This window comes from Camponotus vicinus, unplaced genomic scaffold (genome assembly GCF_025532165.1).
Source record: "Camponotus vicinus isolate PSW18456_S1 unplaced genomic scaffold, iyCamVici1.0 SCAF_5, whole genome shotgun sequence".
Taxonomy (NCBI): domain Eukaryota; kingdom Metazoa; phylum Arthropoda; class Insecta; order Hymenoptera; family Formicidae; genus Camponotus; species Camponotus vicinus.
Genome location: NW_028141977.1, coordinates 16292874 through 16318712, shown reverse-complemented (window position 1 = coordinate 16318712; position 25839 = coordinate 16292874). Strand labels below are relative to the sequence as shown.

At 31.2% G+C, this 25839-nt stretch overlaps 1 protein-coding gene across 1 annotated transcript; it reads left to right on the top strand.

Annotated features, from left to right (window-relative positions):
* The first annotated feature begins 657 nt into the window (after positions 1–657).
* LOC145972235 (ferric reductase 1) lies at positions 658–23624 on the top strand. The gene is made up of 12 exons (XM_083100668.1): positions 658–1154; positions 8863–9182; positions 9704–9795; positions 12062–12221; positions 16114–16314; positions 16970–17065; positions 17580–17736; positions 18220–18446; positions 18924–19164; positions 19634–19746; positions 20064–20177; positions 20760–23624. The coding sequence occupies exons 1-12, from the start codon at positions 1145–1147 to the stop codon at positions 20898–20900; spliced, it is 1872 nt and encodes a 623-aa protein (XP_082956794.1). The 5' UTR covers positions 658–1144; the 3' UTR covers positions 20901–23624.
* The last annotated feature ends 2215 nt before the right edge of the window (positions 23625–25839 follow it).

The following is a 25839-nucleotide window of genomic DNA, read 5'->3' as shown; positions in this document are numbered from 1 at the left end:
CTAAAATAAAATACGTATACACTCAGATATTAAAGAGACAAATAAAGAAAAAGTAAAGTAGAGAAAGAGAATGCAATTAACAAGAGATTAGATATATTATTAACAAAAGATTAGATAAATTATGATTCTTCTCTCTTTATCTCCCTCAATTATTCGATGTAATCACGATGATATAATCAAGAGAATATATCTCCAAAAACTCTTGAAAAGTAATCTTATTTAAAAAGAAGATAATTTAGTTTCGCATTATCTTTTTTTTCTCTTACTATTTTTAACGATTTTTTAACAACATTAATTTCATTAAATATTTGCCAACAATCTCCGATAAACGAAATTCTTGATTTTCCAATTATTTCCTCAAGTCTTCTCTTCTCTCTTCCTAAGTAATAATAAGTAATTATCCTTCTTGCAAGATTCTTGCTAAATATACTTGTTAATGCATCTCTCGATTATTTAATGTTTATAATAATTTAGCATACTTCAGTTTATAAATATAGCTGGAAATTATTGATCAAGATTTGCGAGCAGATTCGCGGAGCTATACCGATGGTAAAGAGACCCCGTAACGAAAGTATCGGTATCGAGTGGCATCGTGGATCGCCGCTACGAGCCTGAGCTGGTCTCACGACCGAGGGCCTTTCAACTCGGCCCGTATTTCTCGTACAGTCTCTCGCAAGGTGTGGTTCTTGACGCTATAGAGACGGAAGTATGCCGCCGCGGGATCAACAAGTGTCGTGCGAGATCCACGTCCGGCGAACGATCGATTCAGCGGCGCGTCTCTCCTGAGTCCCCCTCGATCCTCTTCACGTCGAGAGAAAAGCCGCGCGATTAAACGCGAGTGCGCGTTTTTTTTTTTTTTTTCAAGTGCGATTTATCAAACTCTCGATCGCCAACAGCACAGAACGATTCTTGGCGAGTTCGCTCGGCCGGACAGACGCGTCCGACGCGGCGACGTTAAAGAACGAATCGGATCGATCGGAATTGTCGACAATCCGATTTAGGTGACGGTGTACCTTCGTCGTGGAATTAGTGTGCACGCGTGTTAGCGTGACATCACCGGTACCAACGCACACGTGACCCTATCGGTTTGTTTGGTGCGCGGGTTCCTCGCCGTGAACGCCGTCAAGGATCAACAATCGCAGATATGACAATCAGTGAGTACTTGCGCGATAATTGTGGATTTAATCCTCAGCAGGTGTTACAAATTACGGTGGTTTCATGGGATTTATATACACACATATATACACGAAAGAAAAATATGTAACATTTATAAGGATATGATTTTTTTAATCCTTAAAAAATATATCTATGGTACCACATAGAAAAAAAATGAGTGTCAAATCAAAACTTATATACTTAAACTAACGCGTTCATTGTTTCGTATATGCGCAACAATTTATAATCTTCTTAGAAGAATTTAATAATTTTAAATTTCAACAATATTATAGTCTTATTTTAATATTGTAATTGTCACTTCTCTCTCAAGAATATATAATTATTTAATTCTACTTTAAGAAAATTATAATCTTTGATTTAAAAATGTTATTTTCTATCTAACATTGTTTCTTCTCCATTCAAGAAAATTAAATCTTAAATCATAAGAATATATTTTTCTTGATTGAACTATATAAAATGGCTTCATTCAAGTAAGTAATTATTCAAGCAATTATATTTTTCTTTAATTAACGCAATATAATCTCATTTCAAGATTTGCATGTTCAAACTAAATATATTTTCAAAACAAGAATGTCCTTTTTTTCTGTACAATAATAAAGAATTGACGTATGTGAACAAGCAACGAGAATACGTTGGGTTCTTTGACCGTCAAGTAATCGAAGAAAGAATAGATATGTGACTCGGTTGTTTAACAATTTATGCCCTTGGAATACTATCTTTTCTAAAAGCATGTCGATATACGTTACCGGCAATTACCTTTTCACCTTTCAGTAGTTTCCAATATCTATTTGAAGACAAACAAGTAGTAGTTTGTAAACAAACTAGGTTCTTGTTCTTTCTTTTCGAGCCAGATGGGACCAGCTGCTAAAGGTCTAAAGTTTTTATATCACTCGCTCGCAACAATTTCCATTCTTTAAAATTAATTAATGCTCCCGATATTTTACTCTATCTAAGAATTAATATAAATAGTTTGTTGAAAAATATATTTCTCTTTTCCATTTTCTTTTTTATTGATTATTCTTGCAGTTTAAAATTAACATCGAAATTGTGTTTGTCATTTTATTTCGCCAGAAACAATAGCCAGAAAAATTAAATAGTTGAATCGATGTCTAAACAAATAAAAAAATCACATTATAATGTTTCTTTCATGAGTTTTTTTAAATTCTTATATAAAAGAATTTAAAATGTCCAATATTTTCTTCTTTTTAACATAAATCAATTAATATCGTACTCAGAAATTGGTATAATTTTTATATCGCATATATATAAATAATTAACATACGTGTTGAAGACATAATTGCATATCGCATTACTGAAAAATCGTCATTGTTAATTATTAATTATAATTTTTGATTAAAAGAGGAAAGTATTTTACAATGTTTTGCTTGAAGCTGACAGAGTCACATAAGATACAACGTAAATTAAAGTGGAAAGACGACTCGTGTACAAAAGTAGACATGGTAAGACATTTTAAAATTCATGAAGTAGCCTTACGAAGAAAACTCGTAGGAAATATTCATAAGAAATTCAGCCACTACTTCCTCTGCCCGTTTCAGAATTCTGAGTATAAACGTGACGATGATCCAAATCTTCTTTCCGTTACGTAGAGATTAATCTTGTAGACGATTCGTAGCATAAAATCATTGTGTTTATCTCCGTTTATATCACATTTATATCATCATGTATGTAAAATTTGTTAGTTTCATGTGTTTTATATATATGTAAAAGGAAATCTAATAAATCTTCTCGATATATATTTTACAGAAAAAAAATAATAGATTTTTATACATTTATGTGAGAAAATTGATTAAGCAATTGTTCTTTAATTCGGGTCATTGAGTATTGTAATCGATAAGAACGCATTTCTATGCAACAATAAGCAGAAAATCTAGTGGATCTATTGGACTTGAGATCTCTCTCTCTCTCTCTCTCTCTCTCTCCCCCTTTGATCGCTCTAGGGCTGATTTCTCCAACGTCGATTAACTTGAATCGTGGGGGTAATCGTGTCTTTCCATCTTCTCTTACATGTAGAGAAACAGAAACTCGAGAGAAATGATTGAATTACGATTAAAGTTAATCAACTTTGGGGAAATCGGCTCGTAGAATCCCCTTGACACTTAAATATAATATATATATATATATATATATATATATATATATATATATATATATATCATATATACATTATTTCTCATTTTAGTACAATCGATAAATAATACATGCGATTATTCTGCTGGGTTTTACCGTCTGTAGGAAGAAAAAGTCATCGCCATTAATTAATTGAGTCGATTCCGAAAATATAACGTGACATATAACTTGCTTCATCTTAATTTTATATAATTTGGTGAAATAGCTTATTCTGTAGAAAAATTAATAGAAGAATGAATAAAAAAGTAAACACATATATGAAATATATAAATAAGTTTTTTTATAATTATTTCCTATAGAAAAGATAACATATTTTGATTTATAATTGTGTTATATTGGTGTTTTATCAATTAAAAACATTTTTAAAAATGCTATTAAAAATATTTTCTTCATAACACATGTCTTTATCAACATAAATATTTAAAAGACAATTCGAAAAAATAAGATCATCATTAGAGAGACCTGAAGTCTACGATTAGGATAAAGGACCTTGCAGATTAGACATGAGAATAATGTTTAATCATATCTATGTCATCCTTGGACGCAGGTTGTTTTAATTGACTCAACCCGTGCAAAAGACAAAGCGAAACAATTGGAGCAAGATCGATGTGTTATACTAAGGAACGTTATACTCGTTAAGGAGCAAGCCGTTAAGAATAATTGCGGCAACGATGAATGGCGTTTCCCTGAATTCTTGCACGGCGCGGTCTCTGGTTTATGTAACCGATAAAATAATTTGCGGTTCGACGGTACTGACGCGAGAGTAATGCTCGACGTTGAAATTCTAGGACAACAGGGCATCGTAACCATGGCGATACGTTCAGCAAACACGGAAGAGACGAGACGTGATACTTTGTTTACCTAATGACATTTGGAACGGTAGAAATTTACAAGTCGTAGGAATACAATTAACTGTTCAAAGATATATGCTATGAATATTCAGCTGCTCGACCATGTAACAATAATAGTAAGAAAGATATTTGGAATTAAAAAAAAAATATATTTTATTAAGATCTGCAAATTTATAATTTGCATTATAATAATAATATTGCAAAATTTATTATTATAAAATTTATAATTTGCATAATAATGATAATTTTGCAAAACTTATTATTATAAAATATTTATTACCATAAAATATTAACAACTTATTAATGAATCAAGCAAATATTGTGAAAAACAGCTTAATATAATTAAATAAATAAAAAATATAATTATAGGACAGAATGTGTATGAGATAATTCTTTCATATATTTAGAAATTTTTTTTCAAGACGTTCTATATCATGCTAACATAGCTTCATAATGAAATAATCCATTCCTTCAAAGCATGTTCTGAATATTAAATAAGATGTTACAATGAAATTAAGAGACAGTGAAACATTAGGACGTACCTAGATACATCTTCAACACACATATCCATGACAACCATTAATTAAATGTCTCATTATCGCCTAGTGTATAATTTTAAGCTACGTTATTATTACTATGCTCTACATCTGTTATATAATATTTAGTTATAGTCAATATATAACATTCAGTTGATTTATTTCAAATGACGTAACTTCATCGTAATAGCCGTTCCATATTGAATCGACATATTAGTAATCACTTGCTAAGCAAACTAAATGCACAACTAGGCGTTATGCGAGTGCATCGTGCGAAGATCATATTGCATAACAAAAGATAAATATATTACTAAGAAGGTTATATTGGATAAGCCAAGATGTATCGAGTAACTTTTTATAGAGTTAAACGTATATGCAAATAAAGACAGTGATAATAACAAGGAAATTGACGAAACAAGGAATGCCCATAAAATTCCTTGATTTCGGCAATCGTGATGTGTCATTGAAACGGTAGCAGTATACCATACTATCATAATCTGTTTTATTAGCAAAATGAGGTTGGCTTTCTATTTTAAATACAACCCACAGATAGTTATGCAAACATTCGATCGTTAAATGATAAATAAAGCGATAAATATTTTTTTCTTTCGCTTGCACTTTTTTTTTAATCTTCAAAGTTTTAAATAAATGATGGAATAAAAAAAAATTATAATTGAAACATATTTAATAAATATATAATAAATAATTTCAATTCTTCGACGTGTGTTATAGGTCAAAAAGCTTCATGAGAAAATTTTAATGAAAAATTCTTTAATATATTAATATTCTAACAAAAGCGTAATTAACGATAAAAAAATTATATGATGCCATTTAATTTTTTTCACTATATGTATATTGAATAAATATCACATCGATTCCAACCTTTAAAATCGTATATATATACAATGGGAATTTCCTGTGCTCACAAAGAACCGCGCAGGAGGAAAATCTACCTGGTGAATCCATGTCTATGTGAACTCTGTGTACATGTGCACAGTTGTGCGTATATGTGTGCGTGCGCGCGCATGTGTGTGTATGTTTTTATGTGGGTGTAAAATGCCGCGGGTGAATCACACACGCGTTATAAACCGCAAAACGAAGCCTTGTGCTCATTCTCTCTTCCATACAATGAAATAATGATGTATGATAATGCTAGGCACACGCGGCACGTGATTATCGTGGTCTTAATTCCTCTCCGATATGTCACACAGACGTAAACTTGGACTCGACTGATTTTTTTTATTCGCAGTATCGTCACGAGCTTTTATACGACTAAAAAAGGAACGATTGCCCCGGTTTCCTCGGTATACATGTAATTGATGTATCCAGGTGTACGTGTTCTCCAATTCGCACGTGCGCGTACACGGTGGTCGCAGCGGTTTGCAAATTGCAGGCTCCGTCCGCGAGAGAAATTTCGAGTGCATCTGCAATATTGATCTTGGACGGTGTCGACGGACTCGCCTCAATATTCGTCCATGATTGCCGCATTGTCGAGATAATTGTATTCTTTGCGAATGCGTTCCCAATTAACGGTTATTACGTCCATATACCGTTTATCATGATGTGAATATGAAATATAAATATGGAAATGAAAAATAGGTACGAACGTCAATATGTTACATATTTGTAGTCAGTTTTTAATTATATTTGCAGACCGATAAAAAATTCCTCAAATATTTATTATTATTAAAAAAATTGATCTTTGATTAAATATCAATAAAATGTGCAGTAACTTTGTTTATATACTTATATCAATATTGATAATAATAGTTGTACGAAAAATTAAGGATTTTTTTCTATTTACATCATGCTGAATAAATATATACATATAATTTTGTTTTTAATTTCAAATAAATTTAGAAAAGAATGCAGAAAATTTTTCATGAAAAACGAGAGAGATCTACGCGCTATTATTTTTTAAAATAGTGTGTTATTATCATCATGTATTATTATATATATTTAGTATTACGTTATTATGTAACTACATTCCTATGCTGATTCATTGTAATTCTTCAATCTTCGCGAAGAATCTTGAGTCATCTTGCGAATCTTCGTTTCCAACATCGGCTTAAATCAGCTTAAATCGTCGTTAAATAGTACACGCCTAACTCCTTCAGCAATAAACCATGAGCTATGCCTTTGACGAGGCGACAGGACAATAATTTCTCGTGATGAACGGTCTAATTCTAATCGACAAACTTGGAACATGTGCGTGTGCGTGTGTCCTTGTACACGTGAAAGTGTAGAATAGTGCGACTAGCAATTATTCGCGAATGATCGACCTTGTCTCGAATGTGCATATCTAGTTTGCGACTAGGGATTCATGGAATTTACGTGGAATTTATCATACGTTTTATCGACCAAGCTGTTAACTTTTAATTTTCTAGAAAGATACGATCACATTTGCAGAAACACACAATTATACAATTATTCGTGTCGATGACACTTTGCTATTAAACACGCAATGTGATATTTTACATACTATTGAAACCATAAAATAATTCCATTGAATAGATTTTATGTGGATCATCTTTGCATTTTTCTGTATTTAAAAAATTGTGCATATCTTCCTTCTTAATTTCATTGTTGCATTTCTCGTCTGTATTTCTTTGTCAAATTTTACGCGAAATCGCAGTGATGCCGGCTAAAAATAATAGCTCGAACTTTAACAGCGCAAATGTACAAGACAAAGCAATAATTTTAAGGCGATCTCGTTTCAAGCCAACGTTCCACGCCTCGTTTCAAGAGAACGTTGCAACAAACCTTTCCGCGACTACGTGGCATTTCAATGGCGAGGGTCAGTTGGTAGTTACATAACGGCAGGAATATTTCAGTTGCGGCGGGGCGTTTAGGAATGCGCGAGCTAAGAAACTCGTAAGGAGTTTAAATTCTCAATAGGTGAAAGTCAGCTCTTTCAGGCGTGGGCTGTACACGAACGAACAAACGTTCCTGGGAATCATTCACTTCTTGCGTTCCTCCCCGCTCATTAATGTCACGATGGTTCTCCCTTCCCAGCTCTAGCTAGCTTCTCTACGCCTCTCTCTAGTTATCTCAATCTAATGTTCCGTGTGATGGAACAATTAACTCTTGCACTCTGTGCACGTATTAAAAAAGATTATCAATGATTATAACTCACTTCTCGTCTCGCAGAATTCCCGATTTTATCTCCGAGTCGTTATCATTGCATTAAATCTTATATATCAGAATTACTCGAGGCATACAGTTTTGAACATCTTGTTGGATACAGGATGAACATTCTTTTTGCGTGATTACAATAGCTTGGGAAAACTTGGATTTTATCGAGAAGATTGTGTAAATAACGAGACGATATTATAGAGCCATTATCGAGAGCTAGATATTGTGCAATATGAATAAGTATTCAACAACAATTTTGTTTAGATGACGTTTTTATCGAATTTTTCCGCCAGAAATCTGTTGAATAGTTGAATGAAATTATACGATGTAGATAAAAAATATATCAAACGTCATCTTTACAATATTTCAATATTTATTTACTAATGCATTCATCAATTACTAATGCAAATATGGTTGCTGAAGTTGAAATTTATGTAGCACTATGTTGCAACATATTGCGTACATGTATGACAACACATAAGTAAGGAAATAAGACGTGCATTAAGGATAAATGACAGCGAACTACCGTCAGATGCACATTTCTGTTTACGTCATACCGGATAAATTCAATATTGATGCGAACATCAAGCAAACCTATTGTCCGTCTTCTCTGTTTAAACAAGTGTGCAGTCTCATTTAAATATTTTCCGATCGTCTCATTACATCTCCAACGAGGGCAAGGGAATCCAGGTGATCGCGATATTGTAATTCTTTCTTTCACGGTGCATTGCTGAAGCTAATTGCAAATCCAATATCGAGAGTAATTCAATCTAAAAAGTTTAAAAAGCGTTTTATGCGATATAAATCAGTTTCCTTCTTTTTTTCAATACAACGATATAAAGCAATGCTTTCATCATATGATTTATACAGTTTCGGTCTCAAAAAGATCAAATATCCGCTCAATAATAGATTCCGTTGTCAATCTGGATCTTTTATTAGCGGAAATATAAATCGCTCATTATTTAAATCTATCGTTTAATGAATATTTCGTTTGAAACGCGTTCGTTTCATTACAGAAATGCCCAGGATATTGCTATTCCTGGCCATTGGTTTGCTCGCGAGAGTATCGGGATTACCTAATGGAGCACCACCGAAAACATGCTCGAATTTGACGCCACATCATGAAAATATCTCCCCTCAAACGTCGTATCCACCTTATCAGGTGCTACCCGCAGCTGGACAAGGCAGGGTCCGGCTGATCCTCGGAAGTCCCAAGGGCTTCGCCTATCAGGGCTTCATGATTCTCGCCAGAGACATCGACACCGGCGAATTTGTGGGAGAATTCACGAATCTGCCCGATTCCGCGAAAATCGTTGAATGCATCCAAGGCGTAAAGGTACTTCACTGATTTTTATGATCTTCTTGTTCTATTTGCATTTCAAATCGTTCAGAAAAGATAAATAAAAGATTTAAGTATTATTATAAACAATTAAAGAATTCCATACAAAAATTGCCTCACAATTCGCTCTTTAATTTAAAAAATATGAGAAAATTAATGACTTTAAAATTATATATTTAATTTTTTATGTTTACGATTTATTTTTTCTTCAAATTTCTGAAGCAAGAAATGATATCATCGTTGTATCGTATCAAATATTTGAAACATTAAAACAATTGCAAAATCATATTTTCTTTTGATTATGGATTTCAATCACATTGTACTACACGATATGATTGCGGCATAATGCGATATATAATGCATCAGAATCCATTTTCCTTAGCATTTTATTTTTCTAACATTAATAGTTTTTTCAAGGAATCATGAATCATTTATCGTAGTTCTTTCGTAAACGATGTGTAATTTCAATGATGTGCAATTTCTTATCTGAAGAAACTTTTCCTGTTTCTTGTGTCTAGAATGGTGTGACTCATACTAACAGGGAGAAGAAGCAGAATCTGGAACTTGATTGGGAAGCTCCGATCGATTACGAGGGTACCATTATCTTCAAGTAAGTATCGTATAATGATAATGATTCTTTAACAAGCATCACGCGATTTAGCTTGATTCGACATCGAATGTCAATTCTAAATAAGAATTCTCCAAGCGATATACTCAAATTTTTTCATGCGCTGCATCTATTCAGTCAATGTCCCGCAAAATAATACTTATTAATTAACATCTCTCAGATTCGAGAAAACGTTATGATGTATTGTACGAATTATACTGTACATCAATCATTCAATGAAATTATTTTTTATACATATCTTTTTTGATTTATCTCAATTTTATTTGTAGTTTGTTACTTGATTTATATAAACATATTTGCATAATTTATATAAACATAATAGATTGTTTATCATCGTTTGAGGATACACACAATCATAAAAGATCACACATTATATGAATTTTACTACATCAATCATTCAATAAAATTATTTTTTATACATATCTTTTTTTATTTATCTCAATTTTATTTGTAGTTTGTTACTTGATTTATATAAACATATTTGCATAATTTATATAAACATAATAGATTATTTATCATCGTTTGAGGATACATACAATTAAAAAAGATCACATAGGAATCTGTTTACTTTCGTGAAATTGCAAAGTTTCGAAACACCTGTAAAATTCGACACAAGAAACATCCAGCATCCATGGAAATGGCTTAATTGTTGAGTCACGATTTTCGCGACTGATCTCAACTGAACACATACACACGTGCGTGCGTGCGTACGCATACATACACACAAAAGCGCAATGTATGGTATCGCACTTGTGAATCACAATTAGGTATTACTGTACGCGCGGCTGCTCACGTTTGGAATTCAGCGTGCTCGTGCGAGCATAACGGTATGAGAAGTGCGCGAAACATTCCTTATAAACTTTTCCTTGTAATAATCGATGCGAAGTAACTAATGCATATTTAGTAGGAAACGCGCAGCTGCGCCCCTATTGAAAGTTCGTAACTTATTTCGAGAAGAATTTGAATTTTATTTCGATTTTACGATTCCACTTGGGAATTTTTCGCTGCTTTTGCTTACGTCGATATTTATAATTCGTCGCAAGCAGTATTAATAGAAAAATGATAAGGATTTAAGAGAAATAATTGTTAATATATTTAATATCATGATCAATATATAATTTTAATAAAAGTTTTATTATATTTAAATCTTATACTCCATTAAGAAATATCAAAAATCTTGAAATACAATTATATGTGATTAACACCTGTATAGAGAATAGATGAATTGGAAAAAAATTAATGAAACTACTGTTATGTATTTTTAATTTTTGACCTCATTAATTTTATATATATGCTAAAAAATTTATCTCTTGTTATTTCTATTCGTCTATTTTAATTCACGCCTGAAACAATCGAAAATTAGAAAAAATGACTCTCTTACTAAGATTTAATGAAATCCTTATTAAGATATATTAAGATACAGAAAATCTTATTTCTTATTAAGATACAGAAAATCCTATTTCACGCGTTGAGCATTTAAAGTACTCCGCTATATATGTTAAAAATAAAGAGAGAGAGAGAAAGAGAGAGAGAGAGAGAGAGAGAGAGAGAGAGAAAACGCAAAATGTTTCAATTTCCGAAAGGTCAGATACATAATGTCACAAAAATAAATTTTTTTTAATTTCCCATTTTAAATCGCGTAAAATATTTCTATATTTTTACCAAATTATTGGCTAATGTTACAAAAATAAAATTATATTTCATTTTTTAATAATGTTCTTTTTTATCGTGATTTATTCCAATATTATTTCAATTATTTTTACATGAAATTTTTGGTCCGAAAATTCTATTTTAAATTAATTAGAATATTTCAAAGTATCTTTCACTCTCTCTTTTTCATTAAAAAGAAAAAATCTAAAATAATATTTAATATGAAAATGTACACATATACATCTATGTGCAAATAGGAATATTTTTCACGTAAATTTTTCAATTTCCCGTTTTAAATGCAGCAAAGTATTTCAAAATATTTGAGACATTAAAGTAATAAAATTGTATATTTATAATATAAAATTGAATATTTAATACAAAAATGCACACATCTGCATCGACAGAAATTTGAATTAAATTTGATAGAATAATATACAATATGTCTTAAATGTTGTCATAATATATTTATATTCCGCAAGCTTTTTATATCGTTTTAAAACCCTAAAGTAATTATTCTGACATTTCTATTTAATTCCGGAGTTTAACATCGCACCGCGCGCTACAGTTGATCATTGACCTCTCATTGTTTCTTTTGCAGCTCCACCTTCGCTCAGGATTACAGCACGTATTGGGTTGGTGTGGAGTCGCCCAGAATCACCGTCAACAAGCGGTCCATCCACGTATCGACCTCACCTACGCCCGTCACTACCTTCAGGACTACCACGCCGCCCTACTATGGCCGCACCGTCAATTATGTGGTGAGTATTATATTTCCCGTCGTGTACCCGCCAGGAGGTAAATGCGCCCGACTATTACACAGAGCGTTAAACGATGTAAGCGGCCTGTAAGTCCCGATAGGTGCGGCTTTATGAACATCGCTCGTGGGATGCACGCGCGAACCGATCCGATTCGACCCGATTCAACAGAGGACACTATGTTGTAACCACAGTCAAAGAATTTATTCAGTTTACATAGAGAGTGCTTCAAAATCGTTGGGTATTCTTTTCGTCGATTCATTTGATAGAGATCTCTCCCAATAAAAATTTTATCGAAAACATGTGTTGCTAAAAGAAGTGTGATTTTTTATTAATGACTGAAAATAAACAAACTACACGAAACGAAAATAAATAATATTTTTGATTAATATTTTAAATAAAATTTAATTTTAATTTGAGGTTTAATTACAGAAAATTACTTGAGTATTGTAAAATAGTGAGATTTGCCTTAATGTTTTTGTTAGGAAAAAAATTGATTTAAAATTCTTTAAAAAAATCTATTATTTAATCCGTTTGTATATCCCGCGGATAGCATTTTTATATGTAATTGTCCATCACCGACAGAGATCATATTACATAGAAAACCTGTTTGTTAGTTTATATACGATATAACCTATTGTATTTTTTTTTCAGTAGATAATAACTTTCAATGAATTGTTCCGCGGATTGAAACGGATTTTGGGTTAAAATGCATTTAAATTCTCATTCGCATCGTGAACGAATTGCAGCGATACTCTAATTAATGAAAATTGTTAGTCCCAAGTAGGTTATATATTCGTGAGATAAATAAATAATTATTTGATACCAAATGAATTAAAATAGTTCACTCATAAATTTCCATTTTGCAGTTTCACGAAATTCAAGTTTAATTAAAATCCATTTAATATCCTTATTAAGCATCTACACTCGACCGAATACAACTTATAATTGCAAAGTGGATCATTAATGGAAAATATAGCGCGCACTGATTTTCTACGTCTTTCGTTTATATTATTCGCATAAATCGAAATTTCGAAAGTTTCGACTAATGTGAAAAATATTTTAGATTTCTCATATCTCATATAATGATAGCGATCTGCACTATCGTGGAAAGTAAAAAATTTACGATGCGCACACGTACCCGCGTACGAAACGTATACAGAGGCGACATAGCAATGCGTGACGCGTGTTGCAGATGCATGAATTATGCACCTGTACGTGTATGAATTCATATACATATGAATCTTTTAACGACATACAAACGCATAACGCACGACCGCAACTAACGTTCTGGAATTTCTGCTTTATGTACTTTCACCGTTCACTTCCGCGGTCGTTTGCGATTTCGTATCGTCAACTTTTTATTTGCTTTTTTTTTCGCACGTTCGAGAATCGTCAAGTGGAATTATTGAATGCGGACGAAGATAAAAAGAAAATAAAAAATAAAACGAAGATATTCTGATTTACGGGTTGTAGCAAGCATCTTGGCAAGATTTAGTTAAATCCTTTCCGAATCCTTTGAATGCGAAAGTACTAAGTATTAATCCTGCATTTCTTGCGTAAAGTTTTCTAAACTCACTACATTTCATTCGTCCTTTTCATGCTGCGTCGTCTTTTAGTTCTATAATTTATTTTTTTTTAAAAGCTTTTTTTAAAAGCAGAAATATATAAATTTTTTTGAAAAATATGCAAATACATTTTAAATCTTTTATTTTAATATTTAATGGTATGAAAAAAGATATTTTATATAGTCCCGATGTAAAATATATTATTTATGTCGAGGAGATAAAAACAGGATTAATTCTTAATTTTTAAAACGTAAATTTATGATAAATCGGAGAAATCTAAAAGAAATTTAGGAGAAATTTTATCAGGATATATTCATTCTTTCTAGGAAACCTACAAATTTAATTATTTGTAACGATTATTAATTTTACATACATATTTTTTAAATTTAGTTGAATTTGTTAGAGATTTTAAATATGATATTCACGTAATATATGTATCTGTAATTTATGAGCGAATTTTCCGTATTATGTAGATATATCACAATGCATAAATTTTTCTTACATCTTCCAGAGTTTTAGAAATAAGCTGATCGAGCAGAAAAACTTATCGACTGTTTTTCCTATAATATCTCAATAAATTCAGTCAAATTTATTAAGTAACTGTCAGATAAATATTAAAATTTTCTGATTTGAAATTTTTATTGTCGCTTTTATGAATTGTTTCCTGTCGCAAGAATAATTTGATATTTTTCCGTCGAAGAATTGTTTAATTCGCTTAAACAATATATGCAACAGATTCATTAAATAATTACATCCTGCTGTGCGGGCGAGTGACCTTTCCTTGAAAAGCGACGCTCGATCGTTCGCGATAAAAAAACCAAAAAGCGGTAATGGCGAACGGAGGCCATCGGAGCGTGAACGCGCGATTTCGCGAAGCGTATCTAAATTGAAGCTTGGTCGTCAAGCTGTTTCTCTTTCTTCTGCTACAGATTTCCTTTTCGTTCGTTTGTAAGCCACGTTCCCGTAAATTGTTGCGTGCGATTTGCTCCGCAAGGTCTCCCTTATTAAGATTTCTCGCCGAGTCATATAGCGACTTCACAAAAAACTATTGCACATTAAATCTTTTTTTTACAAATAATAATATTTATTATATAATAATAATATTAAATATTATAAATATTTTTTGCGTATGTGAAATAACGGCATAGCGGTATAATTTAAGCTATTACCACGACTCCGCAGAAATTTATCATAATTAATTTCAATAATTAATATGTGCATAATATTTAAATAAAATTTAATAATAATTAATATTTAAATATTTTTTTAATAATTATAATTTCAGTACAGTTGAACTGTAAATAAAATAACAGTTAATATATATATATATATGTGTATCGCGGTACATGATAATATATCAATATTATCAAAAATATATCAATATTATATCCGGAATTATAACTCATCATTCCGTTATATCTTGCTAGATTAAATCTGGTGAAATATAATCTAGTAAGTTTAATTGTACTATCGTATATTTATGTCAAAAGTTTTAAATTAGTTTGATGCTTTGTACTATCATTGTGAAATCAAAACATGTCGTTTTCTTGTTGGCTCTTACAACAGAAATAATTCTACGCGAAACACTTGGTATTTACATCGTTGTTATAACTGTGTTGCTTACGTCAGAGATAAGTGTTAATGCAATCGTGACTATTTTACTTTTATGCCGTCACAACGTGCCGTCAAATTATGTTTGCATTGATAATATATGAAGTTTAATATTTGCCTCTTGTCGGAAGTAGAGTTTGCAATATTTCTAATCTGAAAACACAACTGTGGTTTCACGAAAATTTCTTTATACAACGTAAACTGCTTTATTTATATAACAAGTTTTATTTTTTAGAAGTTTTTAAAATTATTCAGATGACGAAAATACACGAACTTTAATTTCAACGTCTCTATTTTTCTTTCTTATGTATGTGTTTTTCAGTTTTACGATTTAATAAGACGTGTATTTTTTTTCTTCTGGATCTTATTTGCCTTGTATACTTAATTAAGAGTTACTTAAAGTTATTATAATTTGAATTTCCTTTACGATGTAATGACGAAGCAAAATATTTTTCATCTCTAGATATCGAAGTAGAAAAACCTCGTAAACAAATATAAGCAATTTTTTCACGATGATCGTCGATTCTAAATATTAAAAACTCCATCCCGTCTTGCTGGTTTTTTTCATCCGTTGTTTAATTTAACGAACGGCGAAAGAATGTTGCGCAATCTCCGCAAATCGCGTCGTGCAGCGCAAGATCGTATCTCGCGGAATGTGGCATCTCGCGCTTTGACAAAATTCCTGCGTCATACCCAGGTGTGTGTTCTCGTTGCAGACGCAGAATGAGGAGGACCCGTTCTATACGGACTGTCACATCACCAAGAACTGCTTTGGCGCACCCGCAGGCTGTATAAAAACCAAGGACTGCGCCGCCGTGGTAGCCGTGATCGTGCAGGGCGACGAATATCATTTCGAGATGCAGGCGCGGGGGGAGGCCAAATATGTCGCTGTCGGTCTGTCGGACGACAAGAATATGGTAATTTCGCGAGAGAAGCTGAGCTTGACTACCTCGCATAGCTTTTTCCCTCGGACACATGTGCGATTTATGTAAGCGGAAATTTGCGAATAGAATCCTCGCGCGGGACTATTTTATTAAGAGCTACCTTTCTCACTGCATTGTTCAATCGTTTCTTTGGAATTTTCATCATCCTGCTTTAGTTTAAAAAAAATTTTTTTTCTTTAATTTTCAGCATTTTTCTTTTTTTTTTCTTGTCTTTAGAAAAATTTTTTATTCTGTCTTTAATTATTCTTCGAAATATTAATTGGATTAAATGCATCATCGGCGCATAATAAATACGTCTCGATGATTACAGTTCGATGATTGTAACGTAGAGATTTTTAATTGTACTCTAATTCTACATTTGAAATTTGAAATTGGAATTTATTATGAACAGATTTTCTTTATTTATTAAAATTTACTGCGAATGGACTTCTTTATTACGCCAATTTATTTATACTACGCCACGTGAAGATGCTCCAACATTTATTTGGCAATTAAAATCGCATTGTCACTGTAGAAGTTGCAACGCGAATATATATCTGCCTTACGCAATTAATTACTCGCGTAATTGCGCGAGATCAACGATTAAGTAGTAATGGTTGAGTTATAATATGCGGAATGTGATGCACAGGGCGACGACAGCGTAGTCGAGTGCACGAACGAGGACGGCGAAATTGCGTTACATACGTCTTGGAATTCCGGAAAGCATAATACGCGCCATCCGACGGTGAGTATCGTTTATTATGCTACACCGAGTCAGATGCACCTCTGTGCTAATTAATTCGCCCTATGTTCTGTCGTGGGCAACGAGTCTGGCCCATTAGATCCCAATTATTACACTCGCGTAGCCGACGATGTTACTCCCTCTGTTACGGTAATGCATAAATCTTTAAGCTCTACGAATAATTACAAAGTTGGAAGAGGTATTTTCACGTATTTGATGCAAGCTTATCAACAGCAAAAACTTTTATCGCATCCATATTAACGCGCTAATCTTTATTCGAGGTGGATTATTTTAAGTAGAATCTTTTAAATTTAGTTTCTACTCGAAATTTAAATTCAAGTGTTCAATGAAGTATTTTTATTAAGGCGAAATTGATTACAAACGAGCAAAGAATATTTCTGCAAAATCTAGCAATATATTTTAGAATTATCGTATGTTGTGAATTATCTCCATCTCGTTCTCGAGAGATTTACGTCTGACAAATGTTTCCCTGCTCTATTCGCGATTTCATTCACAGCCGGAAGGTGCAATCGAATTGGAAAACGCCTCGATCAAGAATGACGTGATCTACTGCAAATTTCGACGGGACAAACGCACTGTTATTCAAGGACGTACATACGACCTTGTCAATACTCCGTACCATCTCCTCGTGGCCGCCGGCAAAGATCTGCGAAGTATGTATATCAGCACGAGTGTATTTGCAATTTCAATAACATCTCTCACTGGCAATTACCATTAATTATTAAAAGAAAAGAATTTTATCAAGGATCGCGTTAATGCTAGATTTATGACGTAAAGTTTTGCACTTCTTTAAATAAAAGCCAAAGAAACGTCAGCGACTTTGCAAAGTTTGCTCCTCGCATGTTTTCGCTAAGAGCAAAGTGCATAAAAACTTTACAACTTTCGGCGAAGGTTGTGATAACTGCAAATTTCATAGCTTCTTTGTTTTTGTTCCAACGAGAAAGTGAATAAAATGTGATTCGTACACTGATAGATCGCATTTCTACAATTCTTATTTTACAGAAAAGAGAAATAGAAGACACTGATTATGATAGACTAGTTAAAATAAGTCTGCGACAAATTCGTCAAGGAAAAATTATTTCTTGCTTATATGCGAGTGATTTTTACAGGTATCGCAATTATCTTTTTTTTTTTAGAAAATGGCGTTGACTTTCACGACATTGTCTATCTTGGGACTAGCACCTCGAAGAAATTGTCCGACGTTGGAGAATGGATTCCAGCCAGCGACCTACTAATTCGCCTTCACGGTGCGCTCATGTTGGCGTCGTGGATAGGCACGGCCTCCATCGGGATGCTACTTGCGAGATATTACAGACAGACGTGGGTTAACTCTCAACTGTGTGGAAAGGATCATTGGTTCGCCGTAAGTGCGCAGCTTCTCGGGCAATAGAGCTACTCACTGTTTAACATCATTTCACGCTTTTTAAATTATACAGTCGGTCTCGATTTATTTTCACTCGTCAAATATGTCGCAATTAAAGAATCAACGTGAAATAAAAATACGAATGCCATTAATTAATTTACTTGATTTTTGTTTTTGGTTCTACAAACTTGGTATACTCATTAATTTTGCAATAATATTGGAATAAATATTTTTCAAGTAATTTTATTCTAAAAGACTAAATTCTTTTAATTAATATTTTAATAAATTGATATTTAATTTCTTTAGACTAGCTAAAACACTTCAACATCAATAAAATATTCGCATTTTTCGCGATAAAATCAATGTATACGTCATTAACATTTAATATAAAAATACACAAAGGGAAAGCGGTTTTCATCGACATCTTTTTCTAGCGTTCCTTTCATTTTAATGAAACCCTATCGATTTTTTCTCAAGTGGCACAGATTCTTCATGGTGCTCACTTGGTCGATGACGATCGCAGCCTTCGTAATAATATTCGTAGAATTGGGCACATGGAGTTCCGCGACGATACACGCTTCCGTTGGCCTGGCTACTACAATTTTGTGCTTTATTCAGCCCTTCATGGCAGCCATGAGACCACATCCCGGCGCACCACGAAGAGTTCTTTTCAATTGGGCTCACTGGTTCGTCGGTAATGTGGCAAAAATATGCGCTTGTAAGTTATACAAATGTCCCATATTTTTTTGCAGCATTTGATATTACATTTTCTCGTCCTTTATTTATTGTTATTTGAAGAACATACGTTTCTTTTACGTTTAATGTTTTATTGTAGTGAAAAATTGATTATAATGCTACATAAATATTTTGAGACTTAATAATCTCTCTCATTTGATTTTTAACTATTTTCTCTCTTAATTTCGTTTATTCCACGCTCTCAAATATATAGGATTCATTTTTAACTCATTTTTACATCTTTTCAAATGCCTAGCATGAAACATATAAATTCAACTAATAACTTTATCATTTTCTTGATATATTTGATTTAATATAAAATGCATCATGAATTATATATAGATAGAATAAAAATAAATATCTAAGAATTAATTTTTTTTATATATATTTTTTAATATATGAAACTTTTATAAAATTATATAAAATATAAAAATTTTTTCCTTTTTCCATAGTAATCGCGCTTTTCTTTGCGGTACGACTAAACAAGGCCAAACTTCCGGAGTGGGTCGACTGGATTCTTACCGCATATGTGGTATTCTACGTTCTGACTCATCTCATTCTAACAGTAAGAGTCATTGTCAAATTTTTGTGCAGAGTTCCAAAAAAATCACGTTCTAAGAAAATCTGACCAAACGATTTATTACTCTAAACCTGCAATAATCACGCAATTTGACACCCGATTTAAATTGATTAAAAATCGAATAAACTTTTCAGATTATGTGCTTTTTTTATAGAAAATTAAAATTTTTAATTTTGCACGATATCTCGAGAAAAGCAATTCAATATCTAATGGAATTTCTACGCCGAATTGCGTTATTCAAAACTTAATTCACCTTCCGATTGCTGTTATATTTGTTACATTCTTGTCGATTTATGTTGCAGTTCCTTGGATGCGTCTCTGATAGACAAGCCAGTCAGAGAGTGAATTCATTTCCGATGAAAGACATGCATTCTCGCGGTTCAATGGTGCATCCAGATGCGAGGCGAGACGCTCCTGTAAGATTTTCTAAAATAAGAGTGACGTGATCGAACAATCTTCTAACGCGCGTCAATTCGCCTTGAAACATTAATAAGATTGTCAGAGCTAGAAAAGAAGATAATATGCTTAACAATAGTTGCATTTTTCATTCAGCAATTTTCTCGTAACTATTGCAAAATCTGTCAATAACAATAGTGAAATCTAATTACAATCCTTTAACATAATGAAAAGGAAAATTCTACGCGCTAAAGGACGATTGGATGTTCTACGCATTCATATAAGATAGATTTAATTTTTTATAAATGAAACAAATTTTAAATAATCTCTCTTTTTCTCCCTTTTTTAGGAATTTGATTTATTTGATTTAAAAATTCCGGATTCTATAAAATTCCTTTGGTAAAAAAATTTCAAGAAAAATTTATAATAGATAAATATTTCGTCTTTTTTCACGTGTACACATATCCAATAAATTGTACAAATAAATCAATAGCTCCTGATATTATATCGATGTCGCGGAGCAGTATCGCGTTGAAAAATAATTTAGTATACAAACAAATATCAGTGCGCAAACAAAATCTCATTGAATATTTTCCCGACAGCACTCCGGCATACGCAAGTTCATTTTCGGTGTGTACTTTGTGGTTATCGTCGCATTCGCCGCGATCCTCATAGTGATCACCGTGTTGGCACCTATCGAGGAAACGTGGGCCACCTTCACCAACACCATATCGAGTTACTGAGGCCGCTAATCAACGCCCGTGGAAATATTCGTCACTGCGCGATATTCCCGAGTGGAATATTCCGACCGGATAGCTCGGAGACCATCGTAGCCGTTGCAGCGACGATATATTCTCCCGACTCGACTTTCTGTATGCAAATTATGCATACGAAGAATGTGTAAATCCTTATTCGTGTAAAGATGCAAATCGCGCCATGGCAGACGCATATACAAGAACGAAAAGATTGTTGTTGGTGCGACGAGTGTTTTTTAAGTTTCTTTTTTAAGTTTCTTTTTTAAGTTACGAAGATTTGTCAATTTCTGTTTTGATTATGTATGATTATATCGTAATCAAAGATAAGTTTTTTTCTGTATATAACGTTTTTAATTTACTCGAAAGATGTCAGGCCTAAAATTTACATACTTCATTAACAAATGTTTTGCGATTACACACGGAGTATCTTATTGTCTATATGTCTGATGGATTTGAATATCATTTTTCATTAAGAAACTGCCATTAGATCCAAAATTTGTAGCATGATTATAAGACTAGAATAGAAAAAACTCGAAAAATAATTGTTTTTTTTTTTCGAGTATAAAATGTAAGAAACATACGTAATGCAATATAATTATCTGTAAAAAGTATTTAGAGTCCAAAAATGTTTGATTTTTTTTTTATATACTGATATTAATCATATGTTTCTACAATGAGCATGATATTAATATACAGGGTCTTCCAAAAATCTCGGAACGAGTAAATATTTCAAAAACAAAGCATTTTTGAAAAAAAATGTTTCAGACAAAAGTTTTAAAGTTTTAAAAATTCTATTGAATGAACATATTCGTTTGATCTTGAATGAAGAGCTCAAGATTATATAAAGTTCAACTTTGTTTTTTTTTTAATTTTAATGGAACTTCCTATTTTTCATTGCATATTTTTATTTCGAGAGCTTTCCAAAACACTATAGTAAAGTATTTTTTCTATAGTTAATTATTTCTCAAATTTTGAAGCTTGAAATAATTTTTTAACTTTACATAAACCATAAAATATTTCGTAAAATATTCATTTTTCGATGATATTATCTCAATACTTTTATACACAAAATAATGAGAGGAATCAATTGTGTAAAGAAAACATATAGTTGTTTTTAAGGAAAAATATGTAATTTGCAATTAACAGTTACGAATTTTTTTTTAAACAACTATGTGTTTTCTTACACCAATTGATCCCTCTCATTATTTTGTGTATAAAAGTATTGAAGTAATAGCATCGAAAAATAAGTATTTTACGAAATATTTTATAGTTTATGTAAAATTAAGAAATTATTTCAACTCATTCGAAAAGTACTTAAATTTTAACAAAAAAAAAAACTTTATTATAGTGTTTTGACAAGCTCTCAAGATAAGAATGTGCAATGAAAAATGACGAGTTCCATTAAAGAAAACAAAATTGAACTCCATATGATCTTGACCCTTCCACTCAAGGTCAAATGGATATGACCATTCAATAAACCTTTTAAAATCTTAAAACTTTTGCCTGAAACATTTTCTTCAAAAATGCTTTGTTTTTGAGATACATGACTGTTTCGGGACTTTTGGAGGACTCTGTATATAGATGCATAATTGATACCGCGTTCTTATAATTGACGTATTGATAGTTGTCAAACATTTGTATAATAAGTATTATGATATTATATATAGTATCTAAAATTAATAATTTAAGTATATACGCAAAGTTGTAAACTCTGTTGCGACGTTTCTTATTAATTCTTAATGTAGTAAACTAACTTGCCTATCAACATGATTTTTATCAACTTGCGGTTAACACTCATATAATCGAAATAAAACAAGGATCCTGTATAATATTTTATTTAATCGCAAATATCGACATGTATTAAGAAAGCACAGAACTATTTTAAAAAATTTAATATATATTTTAGTATGTTTATATATTCATATATTACATTTAATATTAAGTTTGATGTTTAATATTAATTGTTAAGAGATATTTAATATTAATTGTTAAGAGATATGAATAATGATTTCATCGATTTTCCTCTTTATAAATATTGCATGTTAAAATTTTGTAGTAAAATTAAACTCTTGTCTGATTTGATTGATTTTACTTTATTTTCGGCAAGAACTTGAGGAAGATCGGTGAAAACGTAAGAATTTTTATAAGATTTTCATATTAGATAGTCACAGTTATGTTATAAAATTTCGAAAATTTTTCGCTTGAACAGTGTTTTTTACTTACATAATACATATTTATAATAAAAAATTTGCAGTATTATCTTTTTTAAATATTTTTTTTTTGTTATTTTATAAATTTTGATATTTTATGTCAATTCTATGACCGATGCAATTGATATTATGAGTAATAATGAATAATAATATAATGTTAGTGCCTTATTGATTGTTAATAAATATATATAAATATACACACAAATATATATATACAATACGCTTTGGATTTTGTCAGTATGGCCATAAAATTAAATGGAGAAGAATTTATTATGTCCCGGAAATAAATATTTGATAACTCAACATATAGGCAGTGTTCGAGAAAAACACATAACAGATTATAGTTGTAGTAGACAATTTTTTATGTATATTGCAAAGTGCGTAAAAGTTGTTCTTTACAATTTGTAATTGCCGAAACAATTTTTCAGATAAAAATAATTGTGATGAGTATAATTGTTTTTTTTATAATATTAATATAATAAAATAAAATTGGCAAAGTAAATTTATATTTTCCAATCATATAAAATTACATAAATTACATAAAATTATCTTGAAATATGTTGATTTTATATATTAATTTTATATATATATGTATGTATATAAAATGTCGGGATAGTCGTCTGACGAAATAATATAAAGACGACACTTAAACAAAAACGAAAATATTTAATACAGTAAAGTTCCTCAAATTAGATTCGTAATATTCAGCTGACAAATCGACTTTTTTTTCTTATCGTGGTAGATACAAGATCGACTCTTTTTTTTTATCGTTTATTTGTTGCCTCAACATAAAATATGCCTCATGATAATTGAAATGAAATTATTGGATTTTCTATTATTGATTTTTGACTCCGTGTATAATGATAAATATATTCCATGCATAAAATCTCCCAAACTACACTAAAACCAGATGTTGCAATTCTGTACTGCAATGTTGTGGAGACATTATAGAATTGCGATATTCTAACATTGTTGCAGTGAGATTGCATAACGTATATTGCAATCTGGCAATTATATTTCTGCAATATTCCTTGGAAATTTTCTATATTACATGGAACGAGATATAAAATATAACAAAAAAATATATCGTTAATTTGAATAACTATTAAATAAAATTATTATTCTATCGAAGATGGAGGGAAGGGCGAGAGTATCTCGCAAGATTGTTAGATTTTGTAAGGATTATCCCCTTCTTTATTATCCCTGAAATCATCCGTTTATTGTCAGGAGTGTACAGAATAGGTCACTGGTAGAACACGATTAACTGTGAGGTGCTGCTGTTAACCGGATTAGGTGGAACTTGAGTTTTCTGAAGTAATAAAGGGAAGCTCTACAAACTGATGAAATTCATAGCTATATTCTATATACTGGGTGTCGCAAATAAACTAGGCGACTAGAAAGCGTTCGCGATCAAGATTAATTAATATTTAGCACGAAAAGGAGTGTCTTTAAAAATATACATACATATATATGTATATATATATATAGCAAATTTATTATTCTTAGAAGTCATCCCTTTTCCAATATCTCATTGTCGAGAATAGATTATTATTAATAGTATTTTATTCGTAACATTTAATCGATTTTCCGTTAATATTTAAATTGTTCAAATTAGTTTTTGACACTTAAGGGACATTGATATATTGTGAATTAATTTAAGAGAATAAAGTACAAAATTTTCACGAATTTAGGAATTTATTACCGATTTTATAAGATAAAAAATTAGAAACAAATTTACGATGTCATTGTATTGATTTTTTAAAATTAAATTTCAAAGATTGACATAAATTACTTGATATACTTTGTGTCATATATTGTAATATACTTTTCTTTATCAATTAAATTCTCAATTTATTTTACAATTTAATTAAAATAATAAATTACATTAGAATAATTAAAATAAGAGGATGCATTAACTTGTATTTAAGTTCGTTTTTAATATTCTAATATGGGCACAAAATTGTAAATAATAAATCGGAATAACAAATTAATGACGTGTATAAACAAGATGAATTGTGCACTGATAAGATACAACTTATCACAATAGACATTCTCATTCCATTAGTTTTTGGCTACAAGCCAGGAGCTTTAAAACTACTACTAATCATGAAGCCAATTCAGTGATAACATTCCGATAATGGTTAAACTTACCCGACACCAATCAACAAAGCCCGAGAACGTGTATGCAGGACTGTGCACGTGCTTTAGCTGGAACCTTCCTTTCCTGTAAAAAATAACATAATCTTATTCAAATATATTTAATAATAATATTAAAGATTGCAGTTATTATTATTAATATTATTAATATTATTGAAGTTTTATTATTGACATTCTTCATATGACTGAGAAATATTAAAAAAGCTGAGGATTAAAAAAAAACTTTTTTAATATATATATATAATATAATTTTTTAATGTAATTTTTATTAACAGAAATTATAAAGAGTAAACTTATACGACAATTTAATTTTTATTTGATTTACAAAAAAAGGCATTATCTATACGAATAAAAGTTTTTTAATTTTCGTTAAATACTAAGCTATTTTTAATATTCGTAGAAAAATTATAAATTATAAATTTTTATAAATTTATATAAATTAATTATTATTTATATATTTATAACTCTCTAACAGTATTACACATAATATTTCAAAATAAGTCTAAATTGAATTATATTTTGTTATATGATAAAATAAGTAAATTTAACATATTTAACGA

Excerpts from the sequence above, each read along its gene's own strand:
- LOC145972235 (XM_083100668.1), top strand. Across the intron at positions 19,747-20,063 it reads TGACTCATCTCATTCTAACA|TTCCTTGGATGCGTCTCTGA; the intron begins GTAAGAGTCATT and ends TTTATGTTGCAG. Across the intron at positions 20,178-20,759 it reads ATGCGAGGCGAGACGCTCCT|CACTCCGGCATACGCAAGTT; the intron begins GTAAGATTTTCT and ends TTTTCCCGACAG.